At 33.2% G+C, this 23,356-nt stretch overlaps 5 protein-coding genes across 6 annotated transcripts; 4 read left to right on the top strand and 1 right to left on the bottom strand.

Moving 5' to 3' along the window:
- The first annotated feature begins 1,442 nt into the window (after positions 1–1,442).
- LOC110610243 (pollen receptor-like kinase 3) lies at positions 1,443–3,831 on the top strand. Its single transcript, XM_021750081.2, has 2 exons — positions 1,443–3,107; positions 3,193–3,831. Exons 1-2 carry the CDS (start codon positions 1,799–1,801, stop codon positions 3,765–3,767), a joined length of 1,884 nt encoding a protein of 627 aa, XP_021605773.1. The 5' UTR covers positions 1,443–1,798; the 3' UTR covers positions 3,768–3,831.
- Positions 3,832–4,738: 907 nt separating this feature from the next.
- LOC110612028 (ubiquinone biosynthesis protein COQ9-B, mitochondrial) lies at positions 4,739–7,344 on the top strand. Its single transcript, XM_021752663.2, has 6 exons — positions 4,739–5,177; positions 5,292–5,399; positions 6,021–6,182; positions 6,280–6,451; positions 6,803–6,876; positions 6,971–7,344. Exons 1-6 carry the CDS (start codon positions 4,818–4,820, stop codon positions 7,049–7,051), a joined length of 957 nt encoding a protein of 318 aa, XP_021608355.1. The 5' UTR covers positions 4,739–4,817; the 3' UTR covers positions 7,052–7,344.
- A 152-nt stretch (positions 7,345–7,496) lies between these two features.
- LOC110612027 (actin-104) lies at positions 7,497–9,540 on the top strand. Its single transcript, XM_021752662.2, has 4 exons — positions 7,497–8,102; positions 8,186–8,579; positions 8,641–9,254; positions 9,359–9,540. Exons 1-4 carry the CDS (start codon positions 8,046–8,048, stop codon positions 9,422–9,424), a joined length of 1,131 nt encoding a protein of 376 aa, XP_021608354.1. The 5' UTR covers positions 7,497–8,045; the 3' UTR covers positions 9,425–9,540.
- Positions 9,541–10,657: 1,117 nt separating this feature from the next.
- LOC110612167 lies at positions 10,658–13,983 on the top strand. The gene is made up of 3 exons (XM_021752869.2): positions 10,658–10,922; positions 12,843–12,964; positions 13,494–13,983. The coding sequence occupies exons 1-3, from the start codon at positions 10,799–10,801 to the stop codon at positions 13,815–13,817; spliced, it is 570 nt and encodes a 189-aa protein (XP_021608561.1). The 5' UTR covers positions 10,658–10,798; the 3' UTR covers positions 13,818–13,983.
- Positions 13,984–14,352: 369 nt separating this feature from the next.
- LOC110612166 (inter alpha-trypsin inhibitor, heavy chain 4) lies at positions 14,353–21,809 on the bottom strand. Of its 2 annotated transcripts, none has more exons than XM_021752867.2 (13): positions 21,253–21,809; positions 20,451–20,603; positions 20,107–20,319; positions 19,934–20,023; positions 19,603–19,719; positions 19,246–19,515; positions 18,621–18,777; positions 18,256–18,333; positions 17,861–17,961; positions 16,654–16,824; positions 16,028–16,102; positions 15,605–15,712; positions 14,353–14,858 (listed from the first exon to the last, which is right to left on the bottom strand). In XM_021752867.2, exons 1-13 carry the CDS (start codon positions 21,640–21,642, stop codon positions 14,514–14,516), a joined length of 2,268 nt encoding a protein of 755 aa, XP_021608559.1. In that variant the 5' UTR covers positions 21,643–21,809; the 3' UTR covers positions 14,353–14,513. The 2 variants fall into 2 exon arrangements, with proteins under 2 accessions (XP_021608559.1, XP_021608560.1); XM_021752868.2 differs by having other exon boundaries at positions 20,451–20,590; positions 21,253–21,383.
- Between the last annotated feature and the right edge of the window lie 1,547 nt (positions 21,810–23,356).

Genomic DNA, 23,356 nt, shown 5'->3' with positions numbered 1-23,356 from the left:
TCTAAAATTAACTATTCATATTTTATGATGGGTTAATGGTAAAAGAAAATCTGTACATTTAATCTTATTATAATTATACATATATTTTTTTTATCAATTAAAATATAATATTTTAAAGTTGCTCTAATTTTACTTTCAAAAAATTAACGGAATTGCCAACATTACTTATTACATAATAACATAAAATTTAAAATTAATAAAAATATATATATTTTACTTTTATCCTAATTTTACTTATATTTTTATTTTTTACTAATTAAATTTTATTATTTAATATTTAATCAAATTAACTGTACCATTATTTTATAGTTAAAAACTTATAAAATTATTTTTTTTACTATTAAATATATTTAAAAATTATTATTTATATTATTATTCAATATTTTTAAAATTTTATCAATAATTTTATAATAATAATTTATTTTATCTTATTTTTTATTAAAATCATCATCCATTGATTTTTTTTGAATCTATTTAATATGTTTACTATTTAGCCATACTTTTAAAACTATCATTAAGAAAATAATTTTATTAAATATATTAATTATAAAATATTAAAAAATAATTAAAAATAATATTTAATATGATTCAATTTAAAAATATTAAAAATAATAAAATAATTTTTAGAATATATTTTTTAAATTATTCTTTCACCTCTTTAGTATAATATTAATTCATTATTTTTTTTAAATTATATTAATATTTAGAGTAAATTTTAAAAAATTAATAATATAAACTAGTCAGACTTATTAAGTGGCTAAAAAATTATATAATTCATTTGAAATTATAAATTTAATTTTTATAAATAATTATTAAAATTTTTTGTATACTTTTAGTTTTATTATAATTCTATTATCAAATTTTAAATTATTAATAATTTTATTTTAAAATTTATTAATATATCATACGATATATTTTTAAGGATATAAATAACGGTGGATACAATTAAAATAATTTTAAAAAATTAAATTTTAATTAGTAAAAATTACAGAATATAATTGACAAAATTAAAATTACATATTTTTTAGATATTAACTCTCTTATTATTATTAAATTGAGCAAATTATACAAATGCTGAAAATAATACACCAAATTCCTCAAAAAAATTTAAACTAGTAATTTAAGAAAATGGAAACAATACTTTTATGGTAATGCATAATTAGTAAAAGAAAAAAAATTTTAAAAAATTAATTAGTATTGAAATAAGTTTAATCAATATAGTATTGAATACAAATAATATTTATTAAATTTATTTAATAAATAATATTATTTTTAAATTTTGGAAACAATTGTAAAAATATTCAGAATTCATAATATTAAATTTATTTATATAAAAATAAATAAAATTTTTACTTTTTTATGTAGAGACATTGACCATCTCATAGTGGCAACCGTCATCTCTAGGCTCTCGCAATAGGTCGGAATTATTGATGCGCACAGTGTCTAGCCTGATATATTGATACATACAACTAGCATACGTTGAATTCATTGACAGGGTCAAAAGCAACTGCACACCTCTCCCTTCCCTTTTGTCTGAATCCCATAAACTCTCTCACCCTCTCTCTAACGTGTATCTTCTAATTCTATTCTTAGAATCTCAGGTAAACATGGCAGCGCAGCTCCATCACCAATTTCTGCCTCTCAAAGACCCTCGCCAACATGAAATGCCTCTTAATCTAAAATTAAACAAAAAGGAAACAAATCTATTCCAAAAAAGATAAAGACTTGGGAGAACAACAAAATCTCTCCAACAGCGGCTCGTTTCTGCCCGGAGCTGCTCCCCATTTCCGGCTTGGAGATGACCGTTGTTCACCTTCTTGTTCTCCTCTTCCTCCTCACACTTTCTCTCTGCAACCTCTCATTTTCCTTAACAGAAGATGAGGCTCTTCTCCAATTTAAGAAGTCTTTAACTCAGACAGATGCATTGGATGATTGGGTTTCAGGATCCGATCCTTGTGTTGAAAAGTGGGCTGGTGCCATTTGCTCTCGTGGTGCCCTCACAGGCCTCCATCTTTCGAACATGGGTCTCTCAGGAACAATTGACGTCGAAGCATTACAACAGCTTCCTGGACTTAGAACCATCAGTTTTGGGAACAACAAATTCTCAGGTCCAATCCCTCAGTTCAATAAACTTGGCACATTGAAATCACTCTTATTATCCCAGAATAAGTTTTCCGGTGAAATACCAAACGATTTCTTCGCCACAATGTCATCTCTCAAGAAAATTTGGATCTCTAACAATACATTTACGGGAAAAATACCCGAGTCAGTGATGCAATTATCGCATCTCAAAGAACTGCACCTGGAATGGAACCAATTCTCTGGACAAATCCCACCATTGAAACAACCCAAGCTACTAATATCCTCTCTGAATTTCTCGCATAATAAACTCGAAGGAGAAATTCCTTCTAGCTTTTCCACATTCACTGCCGCTTCATTCGCAGAAAATGATGGACTCTGTGGAAAACCACTTGATAAATCTTGCTCTAAGCCAAGCCCTCCACCAACAATAGTTAGAGTATCAGAAGCGACCCATAAGACAGATAGTAAGTCCACAACGTGGTTTGGGGTGGTGATGTTAGCAATCATAGTACTTATGATTTTCTGCGCCATGTGTCCGGCGCGCAGGCGGCATAAGGACGACGACTTCAGCAGGTTAGAGAAAGAGAACCTCGATGAGGTAGGGCTGTCTAGGCGAGGACAGGGATCAAGCAGGAGGCCTGCGTCAGAAAGTAGTCGAAAAAGTACGTCTAGCAGAAGGGCACCCTTTAACCCCAAGAATAGAATGGGTGATATGATAATGCTAAACGCTGAAAAGGGTAGTTTTGGTATGTCGGATTTGATGAAGGCAGCAGCCCAAGTGCTTGGAAATGGCGGATTGGGGTCTGCTTATAAGGCCATGCTGACGAATGGATTGTCAGTAGTAGTTAAAAGAATCAGGGAGATGAATATGCTAGGAAAAGACGCTTTTGATGCTGAAATGAGACGTTTCGGGAGGATAAATAACAAAAACATTTTGGCTCCATTGGCTTTCTATTTCAGGAAGGAGGAGAAGCTTTTGGTGACAGAGTTCATGCCTAATGGCAGCTTGTTATATGTATTGCATGGTATGCTATTTTACTAATTTTTGACAATACCCTTTATTGTTTTGTGGTAGAATCTTAATGAAATTAATGTTTCTCTTTGTTTCAGGTGATCGTGGAATTTGTCATGCTGCACTCGATTGGCCAACGCGTCTAAAGATAATAAAGGGAATTGCAAATGGGTTACATTTTCTGTACACGAATTATTCAAACTATAACCTTCCTCATGGAAATCTCAAGTCCAGCAATGTTCTTTTAAATGAAACTTACGAGCCACTTCTGACCGACTATGCACTGGATCCACTGATCAATCCCAACCATTCTGCACGGACAATGTTTGCTTATAAATCCCCAGAATATCTAGCAAATCGTCAGGTTTCTCACAAGTCGGATGTATATTGTCTTGGAATCATCATTCTTGAAGTGATGACTGGGAAATTTCCATCTCAGTATCTTAGCAATGGTAGAGGAGGGACAGATGTTGTGCAATGGGTCAGGCAAGCAAGCTCGGAAGGGAAAGAACAAGAGTTGATCGATCCAGAGATAGCAAGCAATAGCAGTTCAGAATCACTTCAGCAGATGGTGCAATTGCTTCGTGTTGGAGCTACTTGCACTGAAAGTAATACAGCGCAACGGATAGATATGAAAGAAGCAATTAAGAGGATAGAGGAAATACAGGTTTGAGGCATTTTTTCATACACCTGTTGGGCTAATTAATTTGCAAGTTGCTTAACGTTTAGGCAAAGAAAGGTTGTGAGCTTACAAGTCCATGCCTTCATTTACAAATCAAACATGGATGAGGACAGCTCAAAAGAAAGATTCTGAGTTGATCCTTGTTTTGCTTACCATTTCTTGAAATAAAAATAATAAAAATAAAAATTACTGTCTTTTACTTTTTATCCTAATTAAAGCAAAAAAGAATAAATTATTGAGATGTAAAAAATTAGATAAAAAAATATTTTTCGGACTTGAATTTTAATATATATTGTGCTAAAATTTTTAATTTAAAATTTATTTTATTAATTTACTGTCAAATATTATATATTAAATTTAATAAACCTGTGAAATTAATTTATTAAAAATATAAATATATAAGTAATTATAATATTTAATGAATTTTAATTTAAGTGATATCAATTTATAAAAATACAAGGATAAATTTATAATAAATGGGATTATTTTATTATAAAACCTAAAATATATATTTTACAAAATTTTTAAGATTAAATGTAATTTATTTTATTTAAAAATTATTTTTAATTAATTTTTAAATAACATCTTAATATTTATTAAGAGAAAAAAATCTCACTCTTCTTAGAGAGTAAAATTAAAAATTTTAATTGTAATTACAATTAAAGATAAAAGTTTTAATTAGGTAAATAATTTTAAAAATTCATTACAACTACAATAAATTTAAAAATTAAAATTTTGACGTACAAAATTGATAATATTACATATAATTATGATTAAAAGTAAATTATTGATATTTTATGGAAATAGGCTAAAAACTTTTTCATTCCCTTGATCCCTTCCCTCCCCTCCGTATCCGTGCAATGTATGCGTACTGTACTGGTTGCTAGGGCACGGCTTAACTAATGACACGTGGAATCATAAACAACTGCTACGTGGAACTCAGAAAGCTGTTTTGATCTCCTTCAGCCAGAGTAGTAGGAATGATAGTCTCTTTTTCCAGTTTCCTCCTTGCTGCCTTCTGCAAGCTGAGTTACAATAAAGATGTACAGAACGGCTGCTAAGCGGCTATTCTCCGGTGCAGCCGTGGGTAAGAGTAGGGACGCCCATCTTAGATTCCTTAATATCCAACCTATCGTTACCGTGTCTCGCTTTTTCACCTCAGTGAATCCTCAGTCATTCTCCAATCAGAACCCTAATAGTCAAAATCAAATCCCTCGTGTGAATGTTGAGGCCACAGCTAACCAATCAGATTCAAACGCGTCATCAGCTTCCGGTGGGTCACCGTCATTTACGGCTGACGAGTCCCGATACCGTCATCAGCACCGACAGGAGAGGCGGATACCGAGAATTGAGTACCAAGAAGAGCAAGCTCGCGTTCTTCAGGCTTCCCTCCGCCACGTGGTCTGCACTGCTCAAAATTCCATTTCTGGGTTTTGTTTCTTTGATTTGCTTAAGTTGATTAATAGTGTGTGTTAAGGAGGTGGTTTAAAAAAAGGTTTCAATTGACTGTTTCAGATAAGGTTGGGATGGAGTGAAGGAGCCATGATTGCTGGTGCAAGGGACGCTGGTCTCTCCCCGGCTATCGTTGGATCTTTTCCTCGAAAAGAAGCTTCACTAGTCGAGGTATTGTATTCCCCTTATTGTACTGCTGGCTTCTTCACCTTCCACCCTCTAGATTATCTCCACAATAAGGATTTTCCGATGTTGTTGTTTATTGTATTTATTATTTTGAAATTGTTGGTGGTTCACATATGCTATTGACTTGAAACTTCACTATTTTCTTGGATGGCCCTTTTGGTTTTCGTGTAGCCCCTCGAATGATAGCCCAAGAATCGTCTCGTCAAAAATCATGATGGTCTACAATTTAATCGTTTCTATAAAAAACAAAACAAAACAAAACAAAACAAAAGAAATCAGGGGAATGGCCTTGTGAGCTTTATATGTTGGCATGTATTATGGTTCATTGGTCTGGGATATAATTTTTCTTTCTTTTTTGCTCCTTGTGCTGCCTATTTGTGGCTGAAACTCTGGAAATCAGAGTCTGATACGGAGATTAAAAAATGCTGTAGCCTTTTGCTTTTGGTCATGTTATGCATAGTTTTTGTGCCATGTATTTGGACTTTCTTTTTTGCCCTTGCTCAGTTGTAATGGTTCAACATCTCAATGCCCACAATGTATACATGTATACATGTATACACGTTCAAGAGTGTGATGATGACTTGTGTTATTTTTTTCTTGTTTCAGTTTTTTATGGATGAGTGCTTACAAAATCTCATTGATCGGATTGACACTGGGGAGGAGTTACAAAACTTGGCACCCAGTGAGCGCATCTCGAAGCTCGTTAGGATGCGCTTAGAAATGCAAGCTCCGTACATTTCAAAATGGCCCCAAGCTCTGAGCATCCAGGTGACATTCTTTGTCCCCTTCTTGATAAATCGCTGTGCTAACCTACATTTGTAAAGTAGGAATTCTAAATACCTATAATATGTGCTGTTCTTCACAGGCACACCCATCAAATGTTGCAACTAGTTTTAAGCAGCGTGCAATGCTGCTTGATGAGATCTGGCATGCTGCTGGTGATGATGGCTCGGATATTGATTGGTATGTAAAACGCACTGTCTTGGGAGGGATATACTCAACAACTGAGATTTACATGCTGACAGATAGTTCCCCAGGTTTATTTCTTAACTTTTGTCTATCATTAGCATTGAGTGAAACAAAGCACTTTTCTCCTGTTAATTGACATTTGGAGGGGGTTTCTAATATGATTTTGATTACTCCTGTAATTGTTTTTCCTGTTTGCCCCACTGTGGAGTTACATTTAGATTTCCCCCCCTCTAATTGAAGAACTATCGTGACCAGGGTAGAAAGAGAAGATTGTTATATTCCTCTTTCTTGTTGGTTTCACTCAAAGGTCCTTTTGCATAATCCCTGTTCCATAAGCAATTATTTGGTTGGGGTTATTCTCATTTGTGTGGATAATTTTGAATAATAATGTCTCATCCACTGACCTCATTTTCTGGCAGATTTTCGTGATACATGGGCATTCTTGGATAATCGAGTGAAAGATGCCTTTGATTTGAAGAAGACAATGCAAGAGGTAGTCTCATTCAGTCTTTATTGCCATTTTAGATCGAATTATTTTGTCAATTGCAGCTATTTGTAAGTGACCATACATTGTGCCCATGTGGCAGGCAGTGTACTTGGCTGAAGCTGTTGGTGCTGGAATGGGGAATCCTATGCAAGGATTTTTGAAGAGGGTCTTTCAGAGGTGATTTCGTTGCTCTCAGTGCTGCAGAGAAGGGATCAAAAGCTAAAGGAGATGCCTTTAAGTTGCTCTCAAATGCTCCACTGCTAAAGCTAATACCTTTTAGCAAGTTAATGGTCATTTTTCCACCGATAGTCCTTTCATCTAGGAGGGAAAAAATATTAGCATTTTATGTTCATGGAACTAAGAATCAATTTTGGTTGAATAATAGTAAAATGGATGGATCATATTTTCATTTACGTTGGCTCTTCGTCGATAAATAAGCCATCTTTTAAATATAATGGATTTTGGTTTGATCTAGTGCTTTACATATATTTTAATCGAGTCAACAGTTTGTAATTTGGACGTCCTGCTGCCTTATCCGTTGGCCGGCGGTTCAGCTTTTACCTCAGAATCAAGCAGTGTAGAGTTGCTTTGCTAGAGAATTACTTGATTACATTTACTTCGGTAAAATATCTGTCAACTTATCAAACCCCCCTTATATTGATAACTGGGAAATTGTCACGTCCCTTTATACAGGATTATTAATTGTACAGATAAATCTGATTAAGTTGTATTGTGAAACGTTAATTTTGTGGGAGTCATTATAACAATAATAAAATCGTATTCTAAATCGAATCCATCCTGGAAGGAGCAGTAGCCAATTGGGGCAGGCAACTGCAATTGTCCATGAGCAGAGCAATGGGTCTAATTTATGAGACTTCCTTCTCTGCTGCGGCATATTCTGTGCTGTAGCCACAATCTACCTGTGGCCGGTAAAACAAGAAATGAAGTGCGTATTTGTCATGCAAATGATCTTACAGATTGGACAAAGGAAACGTAGAAGTGCAAGTTCCCTTTCAACTTGGTCCTGTACATATGCCTTGACATTGTCTGAAAGAAAAAGTACTTTGATTCTAATATTTACATGAAAGTTTTCAAGACTTTCCTCTTATTAATATATTCTCATCTTACAACTCTTCCTTCTTAATCTTCCTGAGCAACTTCCCAAAGCACAGGCAATGGATTTTCTTGAAGACCGACCAATCATCTGCGACAGTGGATCCGGCTTTGTAAAGGTTAATGAATCAAAGATAATATTTTATTCACTTCCATTCCATAATTGTTTGTAGTTTAGAATAATTGATATTCTCTAATGCAGGCTGGTTTTGCTGGTGATGATGCTCCTTGTGTGGTATTTCACAACATAATAGGCCGGCCTCGAAACAAGCATGCCATGATCGGTATAGGACAGAAGGATATGTACTTCGGAGATGAAGCACAAGCAAGGAGAGGAATTCTCAAATTAAGCCATCCAATCCATCATGGACTTGTCAGAGACTGGGAAGCAATAGAGAGAATCTGGGAGCATACCTTTGACAGGGAACTCAGAGTCACAATAGAAGAACATCCTGTTCTTTTAACAGAAGCTCCACTCAATCCCAAAATTAACAGAGAAAAGATGGTTGAGATCATGTTTGAAGCCTTCGAGATCCCAGCAACATATATAGCTATGCAGGCTGTGTTATCTCTTTACGCCAGCGGCCGGACTACAGGTAAAACAATTTATACAGTGTATCTCCTTAAATCAGAACATGACAAGAATGTAATATGCAGGTGTTGTTCTGGACTCTGGAGAAGGAGTTACACATGTAGTTCCTATTTATGAAGGGTACGGGCTTCCACACGCCATCCATAGGCTTGATTTGGCAGGAACGGACCTTACAGACTATCTCACAAGGATCCTAGCAGAAGAGGGCTACATTTTCACCAGTTCTGCAGAGAAAGAAATCGTCAGGGATATAAAAGAACGAATTTCATATGTGGCAATGGATTTCGACAAAGAGCTCGCTACATCAAGAAAATGCTCAGAGCTAGACAAGAACTATGAATTGCCTGATGGGCAAGTCATAACAGTGGGAGCTGCACGGTTCAGGTGCCCAGAAGTTCTCTTTAAACCAAGCAGGTTAGGGATGGAGGCAGGGGGTGTGCATGAAATATTAGTGAGGTCAATCAGAAGGTGTGATATGGACATCAGGAGAGAAATGTTTAACAATGTGGTGCTTAGTGGGGGAACTACAATGATACCAGGCCTGGCTAATCGGTTGGCCAAGGAGGTTAGCTCTTTGGCACCTCCTGGAGTGACGGTGAGAGTGGTTGCTCCGCCGGAGAGGAAGTACAGTGTTTGGATTGGTGGCTCTATTTTGGCTTCCTTAAGCACATTTCAGCAGGTACACCTGATTAATTAATACACTTGTAAATTAAAACTTTTTTCTTGCTGTTTTTGTGATTGGAAGTATAAATCTTTGATCTTTGATGATGGGTTTTGTTGCAGATGTGGATAACCAAGGAAGAGTACATGGAGTCTGGATCTCCCATTGTGCACATGAAGTGCTTCTAAAAAATTTGGTTTTCTTTTGAAACAATGCATGTAATGTATCTCTATTTTTTATTTATTAGTTGTTATACACTAAAATTAGGATTTTAATCTTAATTATTACACCTAAAATTATAGTATTTTTGTCATAATTTCTAAAATAGCAAAAAAGATAATAAAAAATAATATAATAATATAATAATATAATATATGCTGCTGCAGGGTTTCAATGGACTCAATACCTGATGGGATTTTTTGCAAGAATAAATGTAGATTATGCGTTTGTCCATTCTATTCTCTTTTTTCTTTCCGCGTAATTTTCAAAATTGAATAAAAGACTTAAAATTTCCAATACTTTAGTGTTAGATTGTGGGCATTGGTAGACATGCCCATGGCCGGTTCAGATTCAAATTTTGGCGGTTCGATTTATTTTTTTTTGAATTGAATTAGAATCAAATTGATTTAAAACGGTTCAACCCAATTTTAAATTTTTAATAATTTTGGTTCAATTTTAAAGTGATTAAAATTTTGATTTTTTACGATTTTAAATCTAATTTTAATTAAATCTAAATTATAAATGGTTAATTCAATTTTAATTTTTAAAAAAATAAAGAAATAAATATAGGTCTTGAATATTATTAAATATATATTTTATTAAATAAATAAATTATAAAATTTATCTATTTATGTAATATAAAAAATAAAATAATATTATATTTAAATATAAATAATATTTTTTATAAGTTAAAAATAAAAATAAAAATAATTATTTAATAATTTAATTTATTTATATATCAATTTTAAGTGATAATTTTTTAAAATAATTTATTTAAAAAATAAAAAATAAGCCGGAAATGTGTCAAGCTGTCGATTTGAATAAGTGGATTCTCATTTTAATTTATAAAAGGAAAAATTATAACCAACTTTCTTAATTTAAGATTTTAACTCAATTTAAAAATTAAAACCGATTAATCGATTTAATCTCAAAATTAATCAATTTAATTTTGATTTAATTTACAATCCGAACCGCGCCATGGCCATATCTTTGTCTTGGCAACCACTCGGGACTTTTCTAATATTTACGGCATCTGCTTAGAAAGCCAACAAAATTGAAGGTGAAAAGAATAGTTTGACTGGAAATATGCTATTTAGTCTTTCTAAGAAGTTCATGATTTGATTTTAAAAGATATATTAAAAAGTTTCTGAACAATTATTTTATATTAAAACTTTTTGATTGAAATCTAAAACTACCTACTACATTTGGGTTTATTGTGTAATTGGCCCCAAAAAGAATATTATAGTCATAGACATTGAGGGTTGAAACACAATTCATCTTCACACCTAACACAGAAGAATTCTTAAAATCGATCATCTGGCAGGGAAGAGTAGAAGTTTGAGATGGCTTCTTCCTCAGAAATCGTGAAAAAGTTGAATCTTCAGCCCCACCCGGAAGGTGGATTCTACTGGGAAACCTTTAGAGATGCATCTGTCACTCTTTCCACTTCTCAACTTCCCTCTGGATGTAAGTTTTCTCAGATTTTCTTCACATGCCTTCTCTCTTTCCCTTTAATGTACTTTCATTTCTCATGAGTCCGTCGTTAAAAGTCAGGCTATGTTTGCTTTTCCTCTATGATTTGGCTAGACGGAACTGAGGCTGTGAAGATGCAGACAGCTATTACATAAGCTTTTTTGTTCCTTTCTTCTTTATGGTTGGTTTTTAAAATCCTTTGACCTGCGAATACTTTCATTTGGTTTCCTTCGAGTTCAGGCTGAGTTTGGTTGCGTGCGATTTGGTGGTTGAGAGAAGGGTTTAGTGTAGATTTGGTTATTATTTGGAGTTGTGGACCCTGGCGTTGTTATTGACTTGGCAAAAATTTTGAATTCATTGAATTGAGGATTTCAAATAAAATAGAAATTCTTAAGAGAATGTAGCTGAGCATAACTGAACTGGTTTTTAATTGAGCTGAAAACATTGCTAACAACTTGTGGAAAAGTTAGCAACTTTCCCTTACTCAGATAAATCTACTAGTTTGGTGCTATATGCTTCTCTTATTCAAGAAAATTTTTACAAAATTAGGCAAAATTTCAATTTCAATTAAAATAAAAATTTTCAAGTTAAAAATAATGAAATTATTTCATTTTAATTAAGAGAATTATTAAAAAAATCAAAAAATAAGAGAATTATTGAAAAAAAATTAATTGAATTAAATTTTAGGAAATTTTTTGATTCCAAATTTGGAAGGGTTAATGTTCATTTGATTTTGAAATTATGGCCGCAACAATGATTTTTTTTAGTGAGATCCTTCTCAGAGAGATTTACTGTTTAATATTGAAATATTGTCATTATTTATAAATTAATTTTTATACTTTTAAAAATTTATTAAAATTTTATTTTATCTGTTAACGAAACACTCTACAGTTTGTCAATAGAAAGAGCAAATGTAGAATCAATAGACAAACCATTATTCCAATTGGACCAATTGGAGAGTGAGGAGAGACCAAATATCTCATCTATCAAACCATTATTTAAAAAGTATCAATAAAAACGCAAATCAGAAAAAAACCTAAATAATATGTAGAATTAAACAACTACAATCATGAAAAAATTCAAATACAAGAAACTTGCTTAAAATTTTTTCAATCACCTAAATCAAATCCAAAATCTAATTTACTTACTATATACAGTAGTAAGGGATGAGATTGATTGGAAGTAGAGCAGAGATTAATTGCAACCAGAAACAGTCCCACCCACCACAAAAAGGGAAGAAGAGAGCAATGGTTGTTCACGAGTGCATAACCTCCATCAAAATCTCAATCAAAAGCAATCCATAAAGATGCTAGTGTATATCCGTCCACAATACCAACAACGAGGGATGCAATGGACTTGCATTGGCTCATACGAAGGCCCTACACCATGGAGATCTATGGTGGGGCAAATGGGAGAAAAATGAAGAAGATATTGCAATCTAGTGTGTAGGAGCTATTGATGCACTATGCTAGAGAGAAAGAGGCTGGTGGCGTCAGTTTGGTGATGGGTTGCTGGAGTTAAGAAAATTGTTTGTTGGGTGGAAGAAATGTTTTGGGGATTTAAGAATGAAGATGAATTAATTAACACACACTAATTTGTTCGTTATGATTTTTTAACGGTATAAATAATAGAAAATAAGTGGAAATATGTGGTTTTTTAAAGGTATAAATAATAGAAAATAAGTGGAAGGATCGAAAATAAAAATCAATGAAGTTTTAATAAATTTTTAAAAATAAAAACCAACTTGTAAAAATAATGGTAATACTAAATTAAATCTCTCTTGTAAAATTATTTTTATTGTAAATAGGTTAAGGGGAGTTTTGATAGTTAGGTCAAGCGTCTGTCACTAAATGCTCCCACTTTTATTTTCTTATTATTAACAGATTTAGTAATGTTGCCGTAAACTATATGTAGATAAGGTTGATCGACCAGTCAGCACAGCTATCTACTTTTTACTACCATCTGGGTGTGTTTCGCATCTTCATCGAATCCCATGTGCAGAAACCTGGCATTTCTATTTGGGAGAACCTATTACGGTATGGCTGATCTTAGTTCACTGTGATCATCAGCTATTTTGATGTATATATATATATATTTTTAAAATTTCTGATGATCGTTTGATGGGTAGCATCATTTGGTATATGATTCATTCTATAAGATGTAGGTTTCTTCTCTATATTGTTTAGACATTGAAGATGATGTTTCTCCAGTTCTTGAATTTGAGTAGTCTTGCATATATTGCCGATCTTCTTTCTCATGATTGATGGGATGTTAATATCTAGAAGGTGCATTAGGTCATTATATAGGTGCCCATGGCTCACACATCCAACTAGAAATGGATACTTGGAGATCAGATCAATTGCAGAACATGTTGAGTTATGCAATGGATTAACCCGACATCCAGTTAATTGTCGTGCTAAAGGAGGACGCTGACATTGAGAATCAGGAACAGTCTTGCATGACTCGATTAACTGGATGGTTAAATTCGAGTGTTCCTGATTCTCAATGTCTTGGATGTTCTTTTAGCCTTTTCTCTTATTTCTAATAGATCATGTGCTCTTTCAGGTCTTGGAATTGAATGAGATAGATGGGCAGATCAAACTAACCTGCCTAGGGTCTGATCTCATTGGAGACAACCAGAAACCACAGTACACTGTGCCACCAAATGTTTGGTTCGGTGCATTTCCAACGAAGGACTACATCATTTCCCCAGATGGGGCAGTTGCCAATACTGCGCCGAGGGACCCCGAGACCCACTTCTCCTTAGTAGGCTGCACTTGTGCCCCTGCATTTCAGTTTGAGGATTTTGAACTGGCAAAACGCTCTGAGCTCATTTCAAGGTTTCCAAATCATAAGCATCTCATCTCCTTGCTTACTTTTCCTGATTGAAGAGCAGCCCTTAATCCTTATGGTCGAGTGTCCGTCTGAAGGAAAATAAAAGCCTGTACTACAGTTATTTTGGAATATACTTAGGCTCATAATGGTGATGCAGATGATTTTCTATAACACAGATCTTGTGTTAGTGTGAAAATGAATTTAAAATTTTTAGCCTTCATTATGTCATTACTATTCTTTTTTTCTTTTTGATAAACTTGAGACATCATAATAGAAAATAACCCAGGAAAAAAACTTCCAGTTATACTCATGATCACTTGATTTTAAAAAATATATTAAAATATTTTTAAGATTTTAATAAAATTTGTTAATTAGCTTTGTGTTCTTTTTCTGTTTTTTTTCAGATTATTTTTTTCTCTTTTTGTATTTAATCACCGAAACACGGGATAAAACTCCAAAATACAGGGCAGACATGGATTGCATGGGTCTGCTCCATATTCTCTTGTGAGTGCGTTATTCTTAATATTGTGCATTTGTCATGAATAATCTAAAAGTTATTAAGTTCATCTTTATAATAGCTTGCACTCACTATATCAAGTGGCATTGATTTCTTGATTGAGCAATATCAGTAGTTAATTATTGTACAAAAAGCCATTTCTGGCAGAATGAATGCTTTGAACAAAACTCACCATACACCATATATGAAATATATTCTGTTTCACAAAATTCTTGAATTCAAGTTTCTAGTTTTCATTCATTTCCGCAACAACAACACAGTTGTGAACAGCACTCTACGCAGCCAAAACATGCAAGAGCAGTCCAGAGCTGTGTTAATGCTATTGCGCATTGGTTATTCATCTTGGAGAAACACTGGATGCAGCACATACAACAGCATCTATCACACAGTCTTCCACAACAATTTGAAGCTGCCTTAATGATGAGTTCAGCTGCCTCAGGCAACTTTGGTTCTTCTACTCCTGGACGAATGTTTTCAGCTGTTGCTTTCAAATTGCCAAAGCCAACACCAAAGTTTTGTAGCATTATTCTTCTCTGGCCTTGAGAATCCACCTTTGAAGAATCGTTCTTTTGTGGTAACTGTTTACACAAATATCAGAAGAAGTTCACATTGTGATTATATATTGTATTTAATCATTAGGGAAAGGGAAGAGAAGAAGAAAATTGTGTTCTAACAAGTGCATGCATTTAACTCACATGCACAACAGTATAGAGAATGCAAAAAGAAAATGAAAACGCGAGTTTTATATGATTCAACTGCAAAATCGATATACTTGAGTAATACAATAAATAAAATTCTCAGTAGATTTATTCAAGTCTCTTAATTACCAAAATACGCAAATTTTACAATACTTATCAGTTTGTGCCCTTCACTATTTTCAGAGATTTCAATGAGTATTTCATTCAGATTGCACCACAGACTTTTCAGATTAGGCCATATTTCGAGCCAATAAAAACATATCCGAATTTCAAGCCATATTATAATACATTACTGCACGGTGATTTGCATGTTTAAGCTTTAAAATGTTTCGGTTAGATGAAAAATAGAGGATACACATTAGTGTCGGATTACTGATACAGTCAGAGAGATCCAACTGTACTTATAGCTAGCCATCACATTGACCAACAAAAGAATACCAATTAAAAAAAATCTTAGCTTTATGCTCATGTGGCATGTAAAAGAATTATAAAAAGAACAAAAATGTAGGTAAAAAAATGACATCATCTCTTCAGGTAGCTGGACCTATTGCAGAAAATTATAAGGGCCTGTCTGTAATTTATAAGAGACAAATGCCGCAAATATTTTTGGAAGGGTCAATACTCACCTTATGTGCTCCAGGTGATTCAGTGGCTTGATTTCCTTTCTGAGTCTCAAGTAACGACAGACGAGTATATTCAGACACGATGCCGGTTTGTATGCTCATTTCGACAACCTATCAGTAAGAGGAAATAACATCAGCAATTCATGAGTCCTGGAACTGGAAACTTCAAGTTATAAGCAGATCATTGCGAAGCTCCTTGTCTGAACTTAAAAACTAGCGGACCTCAAGAAAAGCTGTTAAGGCATTCTTATGTGCTGGATTCATGATAACCTTTCATATAACCAGCAGAAAAATAAACATCAAAGGAAGCTTATAATGAAGTGGTCGGAGTCAGGATCACCAAGTATATGTTGTCAGCAAAGCATTTACTCTTCAGAATTGATAGTGGAAGAAGAAGAAGAAGAAGAAAGAAAGCCAGCAACAAACCTTGTCCTCAAGCCGTTTGTTCTCTGAAAACCATGCCTGGGCTGTGAGTAGATCAATCTGTTGCTTTGCAAAAATCTGTTATAGAAGAGAAAGAGTGTAAAATCAAAACTGTAAAGCTCTTACACTTGCAATGAAATGGACTGCTGAAAAGATCCTTACCGAAGTTAAGGTAAAACAATTTACTAAACCAGAACTTTAGCTTACTGATGTGAAGAAGCATAAATATAAATGGCTAATAATAGACGAACAGAACATAAACCTTTTACCTAATTACATGGAAGATAAGCAACTAGATAAAATTCAGATGCTATATAATAAAATGAGTATTAAACATGGGTAGCATAGGCAACTTATCAATTCAAAGCCTAGAAGTAAAATGGGTACACATGGATCACCATCACTCGGCCAAATATGACAAACAGGAGATGGAATCGCAACAACAGACCAAGTGTGTATCATAGAGACAGAAGTAGCTATGTATCATCACCATGACTACCTAATTGAAACAATGTAAATTATGTAATAAGTTCACCCCCTGTAACATGATCTACACTGAACAGTGATATAATGTAAATAATATCAAGTATAATTCAAATATAAAGCAAGCACACTAGTTAATGCCTTACCTTGTCAAAAGGCATGTCTTTTGCATTTTGTATCTTCAAGTCAACAACAAAATTACTCAGATCTTCTAAAACAGCTTTAGCTTTAAGAGTTTCAGGGAAGTTTCCCCTGTATCTCCCAGAAATAATCAATAAGCTTTCAGACGAAAGGTCTGGGATACGGGAGGGGTACACCTACAAAAATTAATGCAGATTCAGACCAAACAATTAAATTCAATTCAAGTGATAATTGGCTATATAAATAGGCAGGGTTACTAAATCTAAGCAAGAATAATTATGATAATGGAATAAGAAAATATTAAAAAGAAAAGCAACACAGAAAAAGTATGTTATGGAACCAATGTAGCGCATATTGCAGATTAACATTGTCACATCCCATATCAAGTGGGAAAGGAATTTGTAAAGTAATTTGAAAAGGTTTATAATAGCTAACTCAAAACTTACTAAATAATTTGGATTAATTATTTTAAATCAATTAAAAAATGAATTCAAAAAGTTATTTATGACAGTTTCAGTCAGCCGGTTACAATCGGTTACAATCGGTTTCAAAGCCAACTTAGGTCAGAAAGCTGTGCAGAGCTAATGGGTCTACCAGGAAAAGACACCTGTGGGATGAGCTAGGGCTGCTTGAGTATTAGCGAATCATAGTGTCCAAGAATTCGGTTCTATTTTAACAATTATCTCGATATAGTATAGCACAACACAACTGAGTTGTGACAGTGCATCCTAAAAGCGAATCACAATACTTGAGAGTTTGATTCTGTTATCTAGTGTCCAAGAATACGGTTCTTTTTAGCAATTATTTATAGTACAACACAACTGAGTTGCCATGAGGGCATCCCAAAAAGTGAATCACAATAACCAAGAGTCCGGTTCTGTTTTAACAATTATCTCCATACAATATAGCACACCATAGCTGAGTAGCAACAAGGGCGTCTCAAATTTAGTTCAAATAGAAAATTGAGTTAGAAAAGGTTATTTAAACTAGTTTTAGCTGAACTTCTATAAATATGTTCACATTTCTTTTCTGGAAAAGTTCTTCAATCGAGAATCATGAGCTATTCTCAAGATCATGAATTTAGACTTGATGCCTCACATACGTCATTCCATGGAAAGATGTGTACACAACAAGAAACAGGATGCCAAGCAAAAGGAGTCGCACTTCAATTAAAAGTGCAATTACATACAAGTAAAGCTATCTAAATCATACCTCGACATCATCAAGATCATCTAATGTGTCAATCGTTATGTTTGCGAGAATGGTAGATAGACCTTTGGCAAACAACTTCTGCATTTGAGGTTCAACTGAATCTGGCCACAAACAAATAAAATTTACAGAAGCATAAGTAGTAAATTATACAAGAAGAATACATATTTCTGCATATCTAAGACTGCTTACTTACTTAGATTAAAATAAAATTTAAATTTCAAATTTAGAAGTTTAATAACAAAAAAGAACCTCAGGTGTGGAACTGGCCACAACCCAAGGGCTGCAGAATCTCATGTAAATTATGAGAGTAAATGGAAAACCAGAGGACACTGCAGCACTGTATGGTAAGCTCATAGAAGAAAGGGGAAAAAACTTTATCTAAGAACGGAACTAACCTACATCGTATGCAGCGCCATATTGCCCCCTGCTAATCATTGCAAGCATGCGCAGGAAATAATGATTACAGTATGTACCTACAACATTTCATCATGCCAAATTTAAGGAGAAAAAAAAATCACAAACAACTTATAATGAAATTCTCGGAAAAATAATTATATCCTAGCAGAGATAGCAACATGTTCCGAACAAGCTGAAACATTAAAATAAAATCCAAAAGGTATCCACCATACCTTGAAACTCCCACCTCCAAAAGGGGGGAAGAGGAAAAGAAGAGATAGAGGTAGGGAAGCGAGTTTTTTGGGGAAATGGCCATATGATGCCAATCCCACCATTCCAAGCACAATATAGAAGAAGTCATTACCTATGCCAAAAGTGTATATACGTGGACATATTGATCCTTTGCTAGTAAGATGACTTTGCATTACATCACAAATTTGTCTTTCATTTTCAACAGCTCCATCAGTGATGAGATAAATAACAGGAAACGAACCATGAGTATTTGATACTAGCTCCATTGCCTAAAGCATGAAACAAGCAAAATTGATTATTCTTTTACTTTTCTTTTTCAGAGGAATATAGTATGCAATTTGATTTGTCATGAAGTTCAAAAATTAGAGGAAGTTATCTGGACTTCCGACATAAAGTTGCTGCGAAAAGGATAGTGAATGCAACAAGCTATATAGTATCAGGGTTTACAACATATTAAAAAATGCAGTTACCCTAAATTAGTGCCACAAAAAAAACAACAGCTCGGATGCACTGTTAACCAAAGGTCAAACAAGCTCAGTAATTTTCTTTAGAATGTGAATGGTGAATAAGACCAGAAAGATATAAATTGTTTGAAACTCAATCCATCTAGATGCTATGTAACAGGATGTTTACATTTTCCGTCTATTCTATTTTGCATTGGCCCATCACCTATTTGAGTTTACTACAAAATATGAATACATTTAGAAAATATTAGAAATCCATGAAGGATAAATTACCTGATTTAGTGGAAGCAGGATATTTGTACCGCCCCCTGCAATAAATTTTAGATTAATCCATTCAACAGCCCTTTCAACTGTTTCTGCAGTCGCCAACTCCATTGATGAAGAAAATGAATAAGTCTCTCCATTAAATGCTAAAATATTGAATGAATCTTTTGCATCAAGTTTGGTCAGGGTTCCAATCAATGCGTTCTTTGCGCCCTCAAGTGGCTTTGCTTCCATGCTTCCACTTATATCAATAAGAAACACTATCTCTTTTCTGAACGCCTATCAGATTGATGAAGATGAGGACAGATACGACAAAGAGATGGTTAAATTAAAAGAACATGTCAGATAAAGCATTACTAGACTAACCTTCCCACTTGATTTACCTCCCGGGAAAAGATAGAGAGAGAACAGCTCTCTTTGGTCAACATCATGCACAGATGGGGAGTGCAAAATCACACCACCATATATATGACTTGAAGAAACCTAAAATAAGCAAATAAAATGGCTAGCATTACAGAAGTCCTGTGCTCATCAACATAAAACTAACCACTTTGAAGAGACGTAAAATAAGCAAATAAAAAATGGTAGAACTATAGAAGTCCTATGCACATTAACGTAGAACTGTGCATTTAACATCCAAGAACAAGAAGCAACATTGGATAAGCATAAATGACAGATAAAAGGACAAGAATTTTACAGAATATGAGACAGCAAAGTCAATATCTGTCCAAGTGAGAACATCTGCTTCATACAAGAAACCCGACTTCCCTGCTTCACGTTTTAATTGCTGGAAAGTAACAAAAGTAGACTCAGATATTAACATAATCATAATTAAAATTCAGAGTCAAGTAAACTTCGTCAAAGATACACCTTCAAAGGATGACTAGTCGCCTTGCACATGATTTCGGTTTCAGTACCAGAGTTGATATTCAATTGTATCTTCTCTTTTTTTGCTAGCTTCTTTACAGGAGGAGTGACATAATCCGGAAAACTAAACGGCACAATCAATGAGAACTCGCCATTTCGGTATAACAATTTTTGTATCCAACTAACCTTTATGGAAAGAGTGGAGCCCCCATCAACCTTGAAAGATACACAATTAAAAAAAAGATGTTTTAGAGGAAAATAATTAAAAATGAACTTTTTATAACAGGGTAAGATATCAGAGCACATAAGTGAAAATCAGTGTCGGCCCTGTACTAATAAGTACTTACATTTGGAATTGTCAGGATAAATATATAAGGCTTCAAAAAACCTCCACTTTCAGGCCGGCATTCCTTTTCCATATATCTCTTGTCATCCATTGCAATCAGCTCAGTAGAATATGACTTTCTTGGGACTTCCACCTCAACACCTAGAATTGAACCCTGTTAGCCAAATAATGTACTGCTTGAGAACAAAAGGTAAAAAGCAAAATTATTACACTTTAACAAACAGAGAAAAAGTAACAAGCCCATTCACCCTTTACCTCTTTCCTCAGCTAAAACCTCAACGTTTATCATAATAATTTTAACTCCGTTTATCTTGTTTGGAATGAAATCATTCAATTGCTTTTAATTTGAAAAAAAATCATTTTAAAAAAGTTAAAATCTTACATGATTTTGTAAGAATTGATTTGAATATTTTTATTACAAAATGAATGAGGCCAAACGAAGGAGAAGCAGGCACAGGGGCTCAATGTTTATGGTCCATTTATGGTGGAAGGGGGAAGAGGAGTGCTCTAAATGATCAGAGATAGGTACTTGGAAGCATTTTAAAGCTAATAGTCTCTCTTCTTTCCGTTGATTAGCTCTTTTCAAATTCCAGACTGAGGCTTTATAGTTTAAGAATTTTCCAAATTCGTTCCACCAACTAGAGATGCCAAACCCATCTAGACCAGAAACAGAGTAATCAAGTGCAGAAAAATATTTTTCCAATTAATCAATTATGACCCAAAAATCATGAATTTGAATTGAAATAGAAAATGATAAATATTCAGAAAACCTTGAGAAAATTTGTAAATATTCAAACACACACCTGCTCGCCCATAGGGATTGCGATACGGCAATCACAGCTCTTGCTGCCCATAACACAATGGACCCTCCAAGATCCGCTAAAGCGAACAATAACAGAATCCAAATAAGAATCAGCCTCGAGTTCTATCCGGTTCATCTGGAGGGGAATAAGCGCGGGCGGATCACACCGGCCGTGCACGTGCGGCTGATAGCTGGTCATATCCGGGTTATCCACAATACCCGGATCAGATATAACAGCGTAAACCATGGGTGCCCTGGGAAGAAACGTTTCTGAAGATTTGTCCATAGACATCTGCGGCTTTGGAGGAGCAACGGCCCTGTCCTTTCCGAAGTATAAACGCTTGGAAAGCTTGATACCATCCTCGACAGATTTTCCAAATTCCTCAGCCATTGTTTCGATCTCAAAGCTTGTTCTCTTGGTGAATTGGAAAGAAGAAATTAACAAGGGAAAGAGATGAACAGTATAGAATCAGTCTGGAGCTGGGTTTCTTCTTCTTGCAAATGGCGTTCGCACGCAATTCTTGCTTCTCGGCTTTTTGTTTTTGAATTCACAGAGACGTTAATTTCTATCTTTTCAATTTTATTATTATTATTATTTTTAAGTATTGCGCGTTTCGTTATGCCCGAGCTGAGTCAGCTGGGCCATTTGATTTGCTTTGAGCAATGGGAGGTTGACAAGTAGGATGCCGGGTAATAGTTAGTTGGAAATGGAACATTAAAGCGGCAAGAAGATACGACGTCGTGTTTGATTGGCTGACGTGGGATATTGGATGTCCTCCTCGTGAGATGGGTCTTGATCTTGACAAACAAGGAACAGGGTCTTTGTCTTCTCTGCTTATCCACAAAGTTTGATTTGACTTTGATTTAATAGCCTTTATTATTATTACTAATATCTTTTATCAAAGTAGGGAGATGGGACCTGTCTTAAAGTTTATAGCAAAATTATTGCATAATTAATAAATTTGTAAAAATCATAATAATTAAATTTAAATTAATTATTTTATCAATAATTTATTAAAAAATACAAATAATTAAATTTTATTAATTTTATATTAAATTTTTATAAATTATCAAAATTATAAATGAGTAACTTTACCATTTTATGGGATGTAGTCGCAATTAGTAAAATTTTTAATATAGTAATAGGCGAAGTATTATTTTATATTTTTTATGAATTATTAATAATATAATTAATTTATATTTAATTATTTAGATTTAAATAAATTTAATTATTTAATAAATTTTAATTTTAATTAAAATATTTATAGATTAATCTCAAATAATATAAAGATATAAATATATATTTGATCATATGTTATATTATAATAAGTCATTATATACCTTATAATAAATCACTAAATTTACACCACCATTAAATTTTATGATTTATATAGAAATTTAAGGAAAAAAAATTATTTTTTAATAAATTATAGAGTTGTTATGATATTATTTAGTAATTGAGGTGTATGATATATATTTATTAAATTATTTATAGAAATTTATTATGATATATATTAAATTTATTATGATATATATATATAGAAATTTATTATGATATATATATTAAATTATCTATAGAAATTTTGTTTCTAAATATATATAAATTTAAGAAAAAAATTATTATGATATATATATTTATTAAATTATCTATTATTTAAAATTCATTTATCCGACTCGTACAAAATTTACTGAATAATATGTTAGAAAAATTAGTGTACTTATGGATAATATAAATTTATTAACTTAAATAATTTAAAATTTTTCATTAATTTATGTTTATATTTTAGACTTTTTATTTTCATAATTAAAATAAATTTTTAAGATTTATTATAGTTTTAATTAATAACTCAATTTAGTTTTGACACGAAATATAATATCTAAGTATTTTTATTATTTTTTAATTTATTAAATAAATAAAATAATTAAAATATTAATATAACTGTAAATTTAAAATTTTGTATTATTTTATAAAATAGATAAAAATATAATTAATTAAAAAAGTTAATGATAGGTTGAAATTTTAAATTTTAGCCAAAAATTAATTTAAGCATGTTTAAAATTATAATAAATCTTAAAATTTTAATTTATTTTAAAAAAGTATTTTT

This window comes from Manihot esculenta, chromosome 3 (assembly GCF_001659605.2).
Source record: "Manihot esculenta cultivar AM560-2 chromosome 3, M.esculenta_v8, whole genome shotgun sequence".
Taxonomy (NCBI): domain Eukaryota; kingdom Viridiplantae; phylum Streptophyta; class Magnoliopsida; order Malpighiales; family Euphorbiaceae; genus Manihot; species Manihot esculenta.
Note: the sequence above shows the minus strand (reverse complement) of the source record. Positions and strands in the feature narration are given on the sequence as shown.